Consider the following 12,829-nt stretch of genomic DNA (forward strand, 5'->3'; position numbering starts at 1 on the left):
CGCTCTTCCCCCTTATACCATTCTCAATTTTCTTGCTTCTTATTAGAGCATCACTAGTCCTCGCCGCCGCGACCGAGGCGGCAGCCGCCTCTACTCTTCTGTCAATAAAATCATCCCTTAAAGACCCTCTAAACACACTCCATGATTGGGACTCCACAACCGAGTTCTCCAGCTCCAATTCCCGGCCCGTCTGGTGTTCATGGTCCGGCATCCAATGCAACCTGACCGGCCAAGTTACAACCTTGGACCTGTCGGGGCGCAATCTTTCAGGCCGAATACCCACCGATATAAGACATTTGTCCCATTTACGTCATTTAAATCTGAGTATGAATTCTTTCGATGGCCTGTTAGAAGCTGCCATTTTTGAACTGCCAAACCTTAAAACCCTCGATATTAACCACAATTTCTTCAATTCAAGTTTTCCACCTGGAATATCAAGACTTGAGTCTCTCACGTTTTTCAATGCTTATAGCAACAGTTTCACGGGCCCTCTGCCAGAAGAGCTCATCTACCTAAGGAATCTTGAGTACCTCAACCTCGGTGGAAGCTACTTTGACGGCCCGATTCCAACTACCTACGGGAAAATTTTCAAGCTGAAAGCTCTATACTTGCATGGAAATTTACTGACGGGCCCGATTCCAGCTGAGTTAGGTTTCTTGAATCAGCTTGAGCATGTAGAATTGGGGTACAATGAGTACTCCGGAGGAATTCCATCGCAACTTTCCGGGCTATCGAATTTAGTCTATCTTGATATCTCATCATCGAATCTGTCAGAAAATCTTCCGGCCGAGTTAGGCAGACTAACGAAGCTCGAAACGTTGTTACTTTTCAAGAATCAGTTTTCAGGATCCATTCCAGCGAGCTGGGCTCATATGGGATCCTTGCAGATTCTTGATTTATCAGATAATAATCTGTCAGGAGAAATCCCGCGTGGATTTTCATCTCTCAAGGAGCTAAAAACATTATCATTGATGAACAATAAGCTGACAGGTGAAATTCCACAAGGAATTGGCGAGCTTCCAAATCTTGAATCCTTGTATCTCTGGAACAATTCTCTTTCAGGAACTTTACCCCAAACACTAGGCTCGAATTGTAAGTTGCAACGGCTCGATGTTTCTTCAAATTCACTGTCGGGTCCAATCCCACCAAATCTTTGCCTCAGCAACAAGCTGATGAAACTCATACTCTTCTCGAACAATTTTGTTGGTGAGATCCCTTCATCCTTGACGAATTGCAAGGCCCTGTCACGTTTAAGGATTCAGAATAACAACCTTAATGGCTCGATCCCACTTGGATTTGGCTCCTTGCCGAACCTAACTTTCATAGAATTAAGCAAGAACAGCTTATCCGGTCCAATCCCAGAAGATCTTGGCATTGCAATGAAACTTGAGTTCTTGAATATATCAGAAAACTCATTCAATTCCGAGCTTCCTGGGAACATATGGAAAGCCCCAAGATTACAGATTTTATTAGCAAGTTCTTCTAATATTGATGGCAAAATTCCTGATTTTGTGGGGTGCAGAAGTTTCTACAGAATTGAGCTGGATGGAAACAATCTCACTGGCAGAATTCCGCCGGACATCACCCACTGTCAGAAGCTGGTTAGCTTGAATTTGCGCAGGAATTCCCTAACAGGAACCATTCCATGGGAAATCTCGACACTTCCTTCGATCACAGATGTTGATTTGTCCCACAATTTTCTGACAGGAGCCATTCCGTCGAAGTTCAACAATTGCAGCACGCTGGAGAATTTCAATGTATCATACAATCAGCTCACAGGCCCTGTACCATCATCAGGCTTAGTTTTCTCAAGTCTTCATCCATCTTCCTTCATTGGGAATGACGGGCTCTGTGGCAAGATTCTCAAGAAACCTTGCCTTACAGAGGGACCAGCCACTGAAGCGGTGCAGATCCGACACCAGCCTAAGAAGACGGCCAGCGCCTTTATTTGGATCATGGTGGCAGCATTGGGTGTCGGGTTGCTCATTTTAGTCGTCGGCAGCCGTTATTTCCAGGCTAAATACAGTCGAAAACTCCTCCATGACAAAAATGTGGGGTCCTGGAAACTGACAGCATTTCATAGGCTGAATTTCACAGCAAACGATGTGTTAGAATGTCTCCACATGACTGATAAGATCATCGGGATGGGCTCCATGGGGACCGTGTACAAGGCGGAAATGCCAGGTGGTGAGATCATAGCGGTTAAAAAACTATGGGGTAAACAGCAAGACACAACAAGAAAAAGGAGAGGAGTATTGGCAGAAGTCGATGTCTTAGGTAACGTTAGACACCGTAACATCATGAGATTGTTGGGCTGTGTTAGCAACAACAAATGTACGATGTTGCTGTACGAATACATGCCTAATGGAAGCTTGGATGATTTATTACATGGGAAAAATAAGGATGAGAATTTGGTAGCAGATTGGATGACTAGGTACAAGATTGCACTAGGGGTGGCTCAAGGTGTATGCTATCTTCATCATGATTGCAACCCAGTGGTTGTGCACCGTGATTTAAAGCCGAGTAATATACTTCTGGACGGGGAGATGGAGGCTCGGGTGGCAGATTTTGGGGTGGCTAAGTTGATTCAGGCTGATGAGTCTATGTCCGTGATTGCTGGATCCTATGGCTACATTGCCCCAGGTATGCATAACATTTCTTTGTGATTCAGGCTGATGAGTCTATGTCCGTGATTGCTGGATCTTATGGTTACATTGCTCCAGGTATGCATAACATTTCTTTGTTTTTCGGGTTCTTGTTGATTTTGATTAGTAGAATTTTTGAATTTTTGGTTATTCCCTTTCATTTACGAGTGTAATAATTAATATTGTGTTGCATTATAATTACTTTGATAAGTTGTTATGAAAGTTAATTGCACCATCTCTGTTGTCGGCTATTATTCATCTAGTTTTTAAGTCCTAATTAAATTTTATATCAAATATTGTCATTTAAATTAGATTTAGTTGCATCAAGTTTATTGCATTATAACTATTATTGCATATTTTACCACATGATTAGTAATTTAAAAAGAAACTATAAATTGCAAGTCATGTAATATATATATATATATATATATATATATATATATATACTCACCATATGATCAATTTAAAATTAACAAAACTCAATTTTAATCAAATAAAATTTTCTATTATTTCATAGTTCACTTCGTATAAACATGTTATTTGAGGTCACATACATATATCTAAAATATTTTATTTCTTTTACTTTTTTAAGTCCTTTTTTTGGTGGAGTGTTGGAGGGTTTATCTCTAATCTTTTTGGTCATCATGGTTGTAAGTTCGTTAGGTGGGGCGACAAGATATGGCCCGTTGAGTGCACAATAATTTTTTGTAATTGTTTTTGACAGAATATGCCTATACATTACAAGTTGACGAGAAGAGTGACATTTATAGCTACGGGGTGGTGCTCATGGAAATTCTAACAGGAAAAAGATCGATCGACACCGAATTTGGTGATGGAAACTGTATAGTAGATTGGGTGAAGTCAAAAGTGGGGATGAAAAATGGTTTAGTTGATGTGTTAGACAAAAATGCTGGTGCATCGTGTGCCTCGGTGAGGGAAGAAATGTTGCTCCTCCTTAGGGTTGCATTGCTCTGCACTAGCCGAAATCCGGCCGATCGGCCCTCAATGAGGGATGTGGTGTCGATGTTGCAAGAGGCCAAGCCCAAGCAGAAGCAGAAATTGGTCAGGCGTGATGAGGTGGTTGTTGATTTTCCAGAGCCATAATAGAATGTTGATACATACATGTATAAAGAATTTTCAACTTTTGTACGCGTATATAAGTGTATATAAGTACGTGGTTCATAGAATGTGGCTTCAAAATATTTAGGCTACATTTAATAGTATTACCAACTACTCTTTATATGCTAGTTATGTTGATATTTAATATAAATTACAACAACCCCTCTGATAATTGTTATAATTATGAATATCTTTTTATTGTTTGAAAAATTATCAATACCCCCTAATTTGATTGGCTATCTAACAATTAGCACAATCTATTAGGTTTTCGTTCATTTTTCATGGTGCACTGATCAAAATGCCTTTGTAAATTAGAAATTCTATTTTTTTTTAAAAAAAAAATAATTTTTCTTATGAACTAAGTGAATAATTTTTTTTATAATTTTTAAAAATTTTCATCCACCTCGTTTAATTTTTTTTAAAAAAAATAAAAAACAACAATAAGGGCAAAGTGACAATTTTATAGTTCTATCCAAAGATTACATAATTTAATCAAATATCAATGAGAATATTGGTAATTTTTTCAACAATGAGGAGGTATCCGTAATTATGACAAACCTCAGCGAATGTCGTTGTAATTGATCATAATATTTAGCTGATAGAGGAACTCAGACCTGTTCCGAACCCGTCCCATTTAGTAATGGGTCTAAATATGGGCTTTGAGGTTGGATCTTTGGATATAAATGGGCCAATTGTCATGTGAAAAGCCCATGGACGGCCCAATCCCTCACTATTTTTGTAGTACTCTTGATTTGACAAGTATTAATTTTTTAAATCCATTCAAGGATGGTAATTACAATAATTTAGGTATAATATATATGCACTAAGAAAGAATTTTGCAATTAATAAATTGATTCACAAATCAGGTTTCCTTAATTAAGCCAATTCTAAAATAGATGGGAATAATCTAATGTTATTGAAATATATCTATCATTATCATTAAAGAAACATAAATATATATATATATATATAAATCAAGAAAATTACAATAAATACTATTTTCTATTTTAACGATCTTTTAACACATTGAATTCCCTCTATTATTTGCGATGTTGTATATAATTCGGACATTAAAAAAAATTATTTAACAACTTAAATTTTCTTTTATTGAATAAAAGTCGAGTATTGCAACTTTGAGTATTATGTGCCACTCACAAGGTGTTTTGGGTGAGCTTATAAGTTTTTTGGAATATTTTATACTATATTTGAAAACTTATAAGGTACTAAAAATTGTTTGATATTTTTTTTAAGAAAAAATCTTATAAACTTTAAAATTAAAATGTCAAGGGTTTATAAGTTTTTTAAAAAAAGGGTAAGGAGTTGTCAACTTATTTCAAATATCTTAATAAATACCTTCAAATTAATTATAAATTTATCATTATTAACATCTTATAAGCTTTATAATCTTATTTTATGTAAATATTTCTTGAATTTTATTTTTAAAATAAGATCTAATATCTTATAACATATATTACTATAAAAATATTTTTTAAATAAGTTTTGGGGGAAAAAAGACATGGTCAAATATTTGAAACTGCTATCTAAGTGGTGGGGCATAAATATATGCGTAACTATATGTTTAACATTTGATACACAGAAAAGGACAATCACAAGAAGTTTTAAGTCTGTAATATATATTAATACTTTGTCATAACAACACAACCCCTAGATTGTAAAGAAATTCATATTCAGATTGGATTCGATTACATGTACATATATCATGTGATTAGTATATAATTTAAAAATATACTTGCTATATATGTGATTAAATTGGTCTAATCGTACCAAATTTTGGCAAAACATTTTCCAAAATTGTATTGTATTTTTTATTTTAAATTTTATATTACATCTCATATTTTATTTAACATATATCAAAATTTTACACAAATACTTTCCTAAATACATTACAAATAAAACAAGTTTGCAATAAAATAATGGATCCATCCAACGACTTTGTCAGACCAATTCCCCCATCCCAAGAAGAAAAGAGAAAGAAAAAAAATAGGAAAACAAATAAAAATAGAAAAAAATAGAAACAAGTTGACAAAGAGATATCCTGTATGGGGTTCACGTTTGAGCTTCAAGTGGGGAAAAGGGCCCGACAAATGCCGAGTGCGCAATTCAAATTCTCGTATACTAACAAAAAGTGCAACATAAGAAGCAATTTGAACATCAATTTCCCAGACTAGACCGTTGCCAACGGAAATCGAAGCGTCATTACCTGAAAACACCCCAACTTCAATTATTGCAAGCAGATTAACAGCAGCACACACGTTCACAAGAAAAAGGAAGAAAGAACGAACTGTATTCATTTTGAGTGAAAATCTTGAATCTTTTTTCAGTTGTCAAGACATGTGAGAGAAAAGGAGAAAAGGGTTGTCTTCTGGGAGGAAATTGGAGCGGAGAATACTAAGAAACAGAGGAAAGGAAGGGTCATTTTGTGAAGCTGAAATCAATGGCGTTTTCACCTGAGAAAGAGAACCAAAACTCGTTGTGGTTCAAGAACAAGAAAGCTTTGAACAATGTTCTCTTCACAATGCGCCTCCACTCTTCAACTCCTAAACAAAAGCAGCCTATGAATCAAACAGAAAGAATAGCTCTATCTGTTGTTGCCTCGCAGCCCACTAGCAAAATCCAAGATTTCACTCTCACAAATCTTGTTTCCGACAAAACTTCACTTCTTTCAGATGAAATCTTGCTCAAGATTATGTCGAAACTCCCAAAACCTCAGAGGAATGCCAATTTTCTTGTTTCCAAACGTTGGCTCAATCTGCAAGGCAGGCTTGTGAGGTCCATAAGGGTTCTTGATTGGGATTTTCTGATTTCGGGTAGATTGTTTCTGAGGTTTCCTAATCTGGTTCATGTTGATTTGGTTAATGGGTGCTTGGTTTTCCCCCGGAATTCAGGTATCTCTTGCATTAACAAGATTGTCTCTTTTCATGTTGGCTCTGAGGTTGAGTCTAAAGACTGGTTTTTTAATGAGAACTTTGTGTTGAATGCTGATGAAATTGACAAGGGTTTGAGGGTTTTAGCTGGTGGGTATCCGAATTTGAGGAAGTTAGTGGTGATCAATGCTAGTGAAATGGGGCTTCTGAGTGTGGCTGACGAGTGCCCCACATTGCAAGAACTGGAGCTGCATATGTGCAATGATGAGGTCTTGAGAGGAATTGCAGCCTGCCAGAATTTACAGATTTTGAAGTTGAGTGGGATTGTTGATGGAGTTTATGGCTCTTTGGTTTCGGATGTTGGATTGACTATTTTAGCTCAGGGATGTAAGAGATTAGTGAAACTTGAATTGAATGGATGTAAAGGGAGTTACGAGGGGATTAAGGCTATAGGCCAGTGCTGTCAAATGCTTGAGGAGTTAACCCTTTGCAACCACAAAATGGAGGACGGTTGGTTGTTGGCTCTTTCTTACTGTCAAAACTTGAAGACGTTAAGGTTTTCGTCGTGTAAGAGAATCGATGGAACTTCTCTGCTGGATAAGGAGTTGGGATCTTGTCCGGCTGTCGAAAGCTTACATTTGGAGAAGTGTCAGTTGAGGGATAAAAGGAGTTTTTGTGCATTGTTTCAAGTCTGCCGAAATGTGAGGGAGTTAGTTCTGCACAATTGCTGGGGTCTTACTGATGATGTGTTCGGCACTGCAAGTGTTCTCAGGTACCGGATTGTCTAACTCTTCTAGTTGCTTTGTCATTTACCGTCTTTATGGATCTTATGTGCTGTCATATCAATACGTTACCGAACATTTGCTTGTGTTTCTTGCATCTATCATTCTGTTGTTAAGTGTCTCCATTGTATCATGAGTGTTATTGTCTTTCCGAGCAACTCATTGTCTTGAATTGCTAGAGTTGTGTAGTTATTTTCTTTTCTGCGGGTAAAATGGCTATGTGACATGAAGGAGCAAGTGGAAACACAACCTGACTGGGATTTTGTTTGAATTCAAGCAAGAATTAAGAGCATAAATTTAGAGAGAAAAGAAAGATTTACATAGTTTACTCGAACAAAAACGAGCTATGCCCACTGGTGAGGAGAGACTTTCACTATATCAGAAAGAGGTACTAAGAGAGTACAACGCGGATTACTAACACAAAAACAAGGCCAACGAGAGCAGCCATGAACAACGGAATGGAACGAAAAAGAAATGTAATCAAGAACAAGTACTGAGAATTATGTTGTGGGATTTTCTGTTTACTGATATTTAGATCTAATTTACATATGTCATGGCAATTTACACAGGAGAGTAAGGTCTCTTTCTTTAGAAGGGTGCTCATTGCTGACAACACACGGCCTGGAGTCCGTACTTATTTCCTGCAACAAGCTTCAGAGCCTCAGAGTGAAATCGTGCAACAACATAAACGAAGATGAAATCGGTCCTGCACTATCTACTGTGTTTTCAGCTCTTAAAGACTTGAAATGGGAGCCGGATAGAAAATCTCGTCTCTCAGCCACTCTTGCAGGAACCGGCATGGGAAAGAGAGGCAGTAAGTTCTTAAAGAGGACGTGCGACTGGAAATCTTTGCCAGGCTCTTAGAACTTCAGGTTGTTGAAACGATAAGGTTTCTTGATCGACCATATGAGATTTCTTCCGAAGCTGATGGAGGAGGTTTCTGATCCTCATTTACATAATAATGATAAATGTTTGAAGCTATTTAGGTTTCTTCATAAGATAGAGCAATAGTTCATTGATCTTTGACTTGTACTGCTTGTTACACATAGTGTTGTAAGAACAGAGTTTCATCCGAAGTTCAAAGTTCCGCCACTCTCAAAATTTCACGGGAAATTAGTTTGTTTAGACCTGAATCAGTTATATGGTAAGAACAATACATATAATTGGAGTATCATATGACAAGTTCATGACACTTGTTGTATGATGTGTTTGGTTCCATCAAATCTGATTTGGATAAAATTTTCCAATTTCATGCTTTTGTTTCTCAAGTGTGTTCTTTTACTCCATTTTCATTCGACTAAAACTACAGCCTAATTAAAAATAAAAGATACAATTTATTACATTTATCCCACAGCATTCTATTTCATCTAATAACCCATTATGCCCCATCAAATATTTTTTAGAATAATTATATCGTTTTTCTCTTAGGTTTGGTATAATTATGCATAAACCTTTTATGATTTGAAAAATTACATCTAGTATAACTAACATATATTTTTATCCAACAAATAGATCCATTCATTACTCAAATTTACGAAATTGTAGATATCAATAAAAATTTTGAATGAAAAATTATATTTTATACTCGATTGACTTATTACTAATTTGTTACAGATCAAATAAATATTTTTTTAACGAAAGTACCTTGTACAACTTCAGGCACTAATGCATGCGATGAGGTAGGTAGTTGGTCAAACACCGTAAGTCAATGAAGGAAAAATATAAATTTTAATCTAGCATTTTTTATTGATATGAGCAAATTCTGTAAATTTACTAACAGATAAATCTGTTTTGTAGGATAAAAACAAATGTCTGGCACATTAAGTATAATTTATCAGACCACATGAAATCTACATATATTTACACTAAATCTTAAAAGAGGACGGCAATTATAATATATTCTTTTAACTCCTTCACTAACCTTAAAAAAATGATGTGGATTTTTCTAATTAGCTATAACCTATATTTATATGATCAATTATAAAATTATAAATAATTTAATCCCATAATTATTTTTTTAAGTCAATTAATTCAAAATTAATTATCTCATATTCAATTATTTTATAATAAATTATATAATTTTCGAATCAAATTGAAGCTTTACATTCCATACAGCGAAAAACATATCAAATTTATTTTTTTATAAATATAAAAAATTAAAAAAAAAATAGTAGAGCTTAAATACTATGAAATTATTGCATGGGGAAATTAAAAAGAAAAAAATATTTCATGTGATTGAAAATTGATCAACCCGATTGATACATGCGGGTTCGGGTTAATGGTAATAAACCAGATCCAAACTAAGAACACGCTTTCACGAGATCCAATTGCCAACTCTTCCAAATTTCTGCTTCACCGACACTGCCCTCCGCGGCGGTACATTTCCACTCTACCTGCAAATCCGTAGCGAGACCAGCGGAGCAATCTCAGGCGTTTGCGGGAGCCAAAAATCCGCAGGCGGCTGCGCGTGGCATCGGATATTCGTCGTAATAGGTATGTTTTCATGTTAAGAAATTTGTTGTGTGTTTCGATTAGTTTACTGTGTGTAATTAGGACTGTTATCCTATCGTAGTGCGGGTTTGAATTGGTGTTAGTCTGTTGTTCTTTTGATTGTGGTGTTAGTTCCCTGAATGAAAGGTGAAAATGAAGTTTCAGTACTACTATTTGTTACCCGTTACCAACCTAATTAATGGGAATAAGGTAGTTTAATGTGTATTGTTTAGGAGGGATAAGATGAAGTTGATGTATGGGTCCGGAATGGCTGAATTATAAGTGTAATTTCCATGCTAGCCTTTTCTGTGAAGTGTCTGTTAGTTGACTGGGAGTGATCTTTACACACACACACATAAAGAAAGAAAGAACGAAAACTGTACGTGTGTGTAACTGATTTCATTTCCTTATCAGCATATTTGCAAAAATTGTAATGAAGCTTCATATTTATAGTTAAGTGGGGGTAATCTTTCTTTCTTTGGAATGTGTATTCAGCTCAGATGTCCAATGATGTTGAAAACCGTAAGGATGGAAGTGCATTGTCTAATGCTCAATCAAGCCCCCCTGGACCAATAGCATCTTGGTATAGCAGCTTCCTCCAGCAAGCCTCGGTTTATGGAGTTGCGGCTGGTTATTGCATTTCTGCTTCATTACTATCAATCATCAATAAATGGGCAGTTATGAAATTTCCATACCCTGGAGCTTTAACCGCGTTGCAGTACTTCACCAGTGCTGTTGGAGTTCTAATCTGTGGGTGGCTTAAGTTGGTTGAGCATGATAAGCTTGATCTTCTTACTATGTGGCAGTTTTTGCCTGCTGCAGTTATATTCTATTTGTCTCTATTCACCAACAGTGAGCTCCTTCTTCATGCCAATGTAGATACCTTTATAGTTTTCCGCTCAGCAGTCCCCATATTTGTTGCAATTGGTGAGACCCTATATTTGCACCAGCCTTGGCCAGCACTAAAGACATGGTTTTCACTCGCTACTATATTTGCTGGCAGTGTGCTTTATGTCATTACCGATTATCAATTCACTCTGACAGCTTACAGCTGGGCTTTGGCATACTTAGTGAGCATGTCCATAGATTTTGTTTACATCAAGCATGTTGTCATGACTATTGGTTTAAACACATGGGGTCTTGTGTTGTACAACAATCTTGAGGCTTTGCTGTTGTTTCCTTTGGAGTTGCTTATAATGGGAGAGTTGAAGAAGATAGAGCATGAGATTTCAGATGAGTCAGATTGGCATTCGTTCCAGGTGGTTTTGCCTGTGGGATTGTCATGCCTTTTTGGTTTGGCAATCTCCTTCTTCGGATTCTCTTGCCGTAGGGCCATTTCAGCTACAGGATTCACTGTTCTCGGCATAGTAAACAAGCTACTGACAGTTGTGATAAATCTCGTTGTTTGGGACAAACACTCGACTTTCTTGGGAACAGTTGGACTGTTGATCTGCATGGGTGGTGGCGTCTTGTATCAACAATCTACTAGCAACAAACCTAAACCTCCCAAAGATATGAAGGTTCAGGAGACTGATGAGGAACAACAGAAGCTGCTTGAATTGCAAAGAATTGCAGAGAACGGTGGGGATGACAACCAACTTACAGAAGGTGGAGAAGGAAAATCATAGTTCAATTTTGTGGGAAATTCCAGTGCAATTGTTTCTTTTAATTTTTTTTTTCTTTTGTTTTCTCGTTCCAAGTATAGTGGGTTGATGGAGAGTGTAATTTCCTCATCCTTACAGTATATCATCCTTAAGGTAGGAATTAGGCCCTAGCTTTCTCAGGTGCACGATGAGGATCCATGTTACCTATTCTTTGTTGGTTTCAGAATCTTTCTAGAATTGCATGCCATTCTTGGAAATTTTTTTGTTGAATCGACTTGCCAAGAGAACAAACCTGCTCATAGTTCGCTATTGATATAGATATCAGCTAAGTCAAGGTTGAAGATAATGGTAAAATTCAGCTCTTTTATAGTTTGCCTTGCAGAGATACTGCGTGCTCATGGTCCACTTAAGTGCAGTTGCTACATCATCGCAAGCAGCACTAGGATAAGGTTCACTGCTTTTCTCCAGCTTAAAGGTCCGTATGCTTCTTTCAAATTCATTGTAATGACAATGTTACAAGCTCAAGTTTGCCCCTATATTGCACGAAGACATCCTGCGGACAGTGAGGAGCTTCTCGATCTTGATAGATCCACTGAGAAGAGCTTATACTAACTTGTTATAGTGCGTGATTACCAGCTATTATTGTTGAGTTATATATGGTTAGTAGTACTTGCCCCTTTCTAGCAACGAGAAGCCCACTTGCAATTGTAGGAGTCCTCGAAAGTTTCAGCAATCCCATTTCAATCCACCACCAGGGATCCCTAGTTGAAGCAACGTGCTATTTTCTGGCCAAGATGTCACTTGGATTGTCAAGAGGGCCACAATGGTGCACCTTCACAGCTACATGCAAACAGCTAGTATAAAGCTCACATTACTCTTGCAACTTTGACAGAAATGTAAAACATCTAAAATTTACAATGTCCTGCCAAAAGGGTCTTCAAAAGTCGTATAAAGTCATCTGTTTCCTATAATCAAATTGGAAAATAAGGAAACTGAAAATATTCAGGCTTCAGGGGCATCTGGAAGTAAGAATGAGGTTCTATAAAGCTTGCATCTCAACATGAACTTGCTCCCCACCATTTGCAGAGGTTGACGCTGAACCCTGGTTGTCACCAGCTGCATTCATCTCCTGAACTGGTGGTGGATTAACTACAGTCATTGGCATGATGGCATCATCGGATAGGCGTGCCTTCATCTCCCTGTGCTCCTGGCACAAGGCACACCAGTGCATGCAGCAGTGAACCAAGCAAGGGTCACAGGGCGAGTTCTGCATGGAACATGGAAATAAGTAGTAAGTTAATAAC

The 12,829-nt window shown here is 37.2% G+C and overlaps 4 protein-coding genes across 5 annotated transcripts in view; 3 read left to right on the plus strand and 1 right to left on the minus strand.

Moving 5' to 3' along the window:
- Positions 1–2: 2 nt before the first annotated feature.
- On the plus strand, positions 3–3,916 carry LOC105179271 (leucine-rich repeat receptor-like protein kinase TDR; the record flags this gene model as incomplete). The annotated part of the gene is made up of 2 exons (XM_011102887.2): positions 3–2,643; positions 3,370–3,916. Coding segments are annotated over 2 exons (3,021 nt in total), but the record flags the coding sequence as incomplete, so codon positions are not given.
- A 1,894-nt stretch (positions 3,917–5,810) lies between these two features.
- Positions 5,811–8,627, plus strand: LOC105179212 (F-box protein At5g51370-like). Its single transcript, XM_011102811.2, has 2 exons — positions 5,811–7,421; positions 8,001–8,627. The coding sequence occupies exons 1-2, from the start codon at positions 6,220–6,222 to the stop codon at positions 8,293–8,295; spliced, it is 1,497 nt and encodes a 498-aa protein (XP_011101113.1). The 5' UTR covers positions 5,811–6,219; the 3' UTR covers positions 8,296–8,627.
- Positions 8,628–9,727: 1,100 nt separating this feature from the next.
- On the plus strand, positions 9,728–12,167 carry LOC105179213 (GDP-mannose transporter GONST3). Of its 2 annotated transcripts, none has more exons than XM_011102812.2 (2): positions 9,728–9,924; positions 10,417–12,167. In XM_011102812.2, the coding sequence occupies exon 2, from the start codon at positions 10,422–10,424 to the stop codon at positions 11,547–11,549; it is 1,128 nt and encodes a 375-aa protein (XP_011101114.1). In that variant the 5' UTR covers positions 9,728–9,924; positions 10,417–10,421; the 3' UTR covers positions 11,550–12,167. The 2 variants fall into 2 exon arrangements, with proteins under 2 accessions (XP_011101114.1, XP_011101115.1); XM_011102813.2 differs by having other exon boundaries at positions 9,732–9,924; positions 10,422–12,167.
- A 199-nt stretch (positions 12,168–12,366) lies between these two features.
- LOC105179214 (cell number regulator 6) overlaps positions 12,367–12,829 on the minus strand; it is a 2,923-nt gene continuing 2,460 nt past the window's right edge. The window contains exon 5 of the mRNA XM_011102814.2: positions 12,367–12,792. Within this exon, the coding sequence (XP_011101116.1) occupies positions 12,565–12,792 (228 nt within the window). The 3' untranslated portion in view covers positions 12,367–12,564. The remainder of the gene's footprint in view (positions 12,793–12,829) is intronic.

Source organism: Sesamum indicum, unplaced genomic scaffold, assembly GCF_000512975.1.
Source record: "Sesamum indicum cultivar Zhongzhi No. 13 unplaced genomic scaffold, S_indicum_v1.0 scaffold00128, whole genome shotgun sequence".
Classification (NCBI taxonomy): Eukaryota; Viridiplantae; Streptophyta; class Magnoliopsida; order Lamiales; family Pedaliaceae; genus Sesamum; species Sesamum indicum.

Bases quoted from the DNA above. Each gene is read 5' to 3' on its own strand.
- LOC105179212 (XM_011102811.2), top strand. From the start codon at position 6,220: ATGGCGTTTTCACCTGAGAAAGAGAACCAAAACTCGTTGTGGTTCAAG. The intron at 7,422-8,000 runs GTACCGGATTGT...CAATTTACACAG, and splicing joins GGCACTGCAAGTGTTCTCAG to GAGAGTAAGGTCTCTTTCTT.
- LOC105179213 (XM_011102812.2), top strand. From the start codon at position 10,422: ATGTCCAATGATGTTGAAAACCGTAAGGATGGAAGTGCATTGTCTAAT.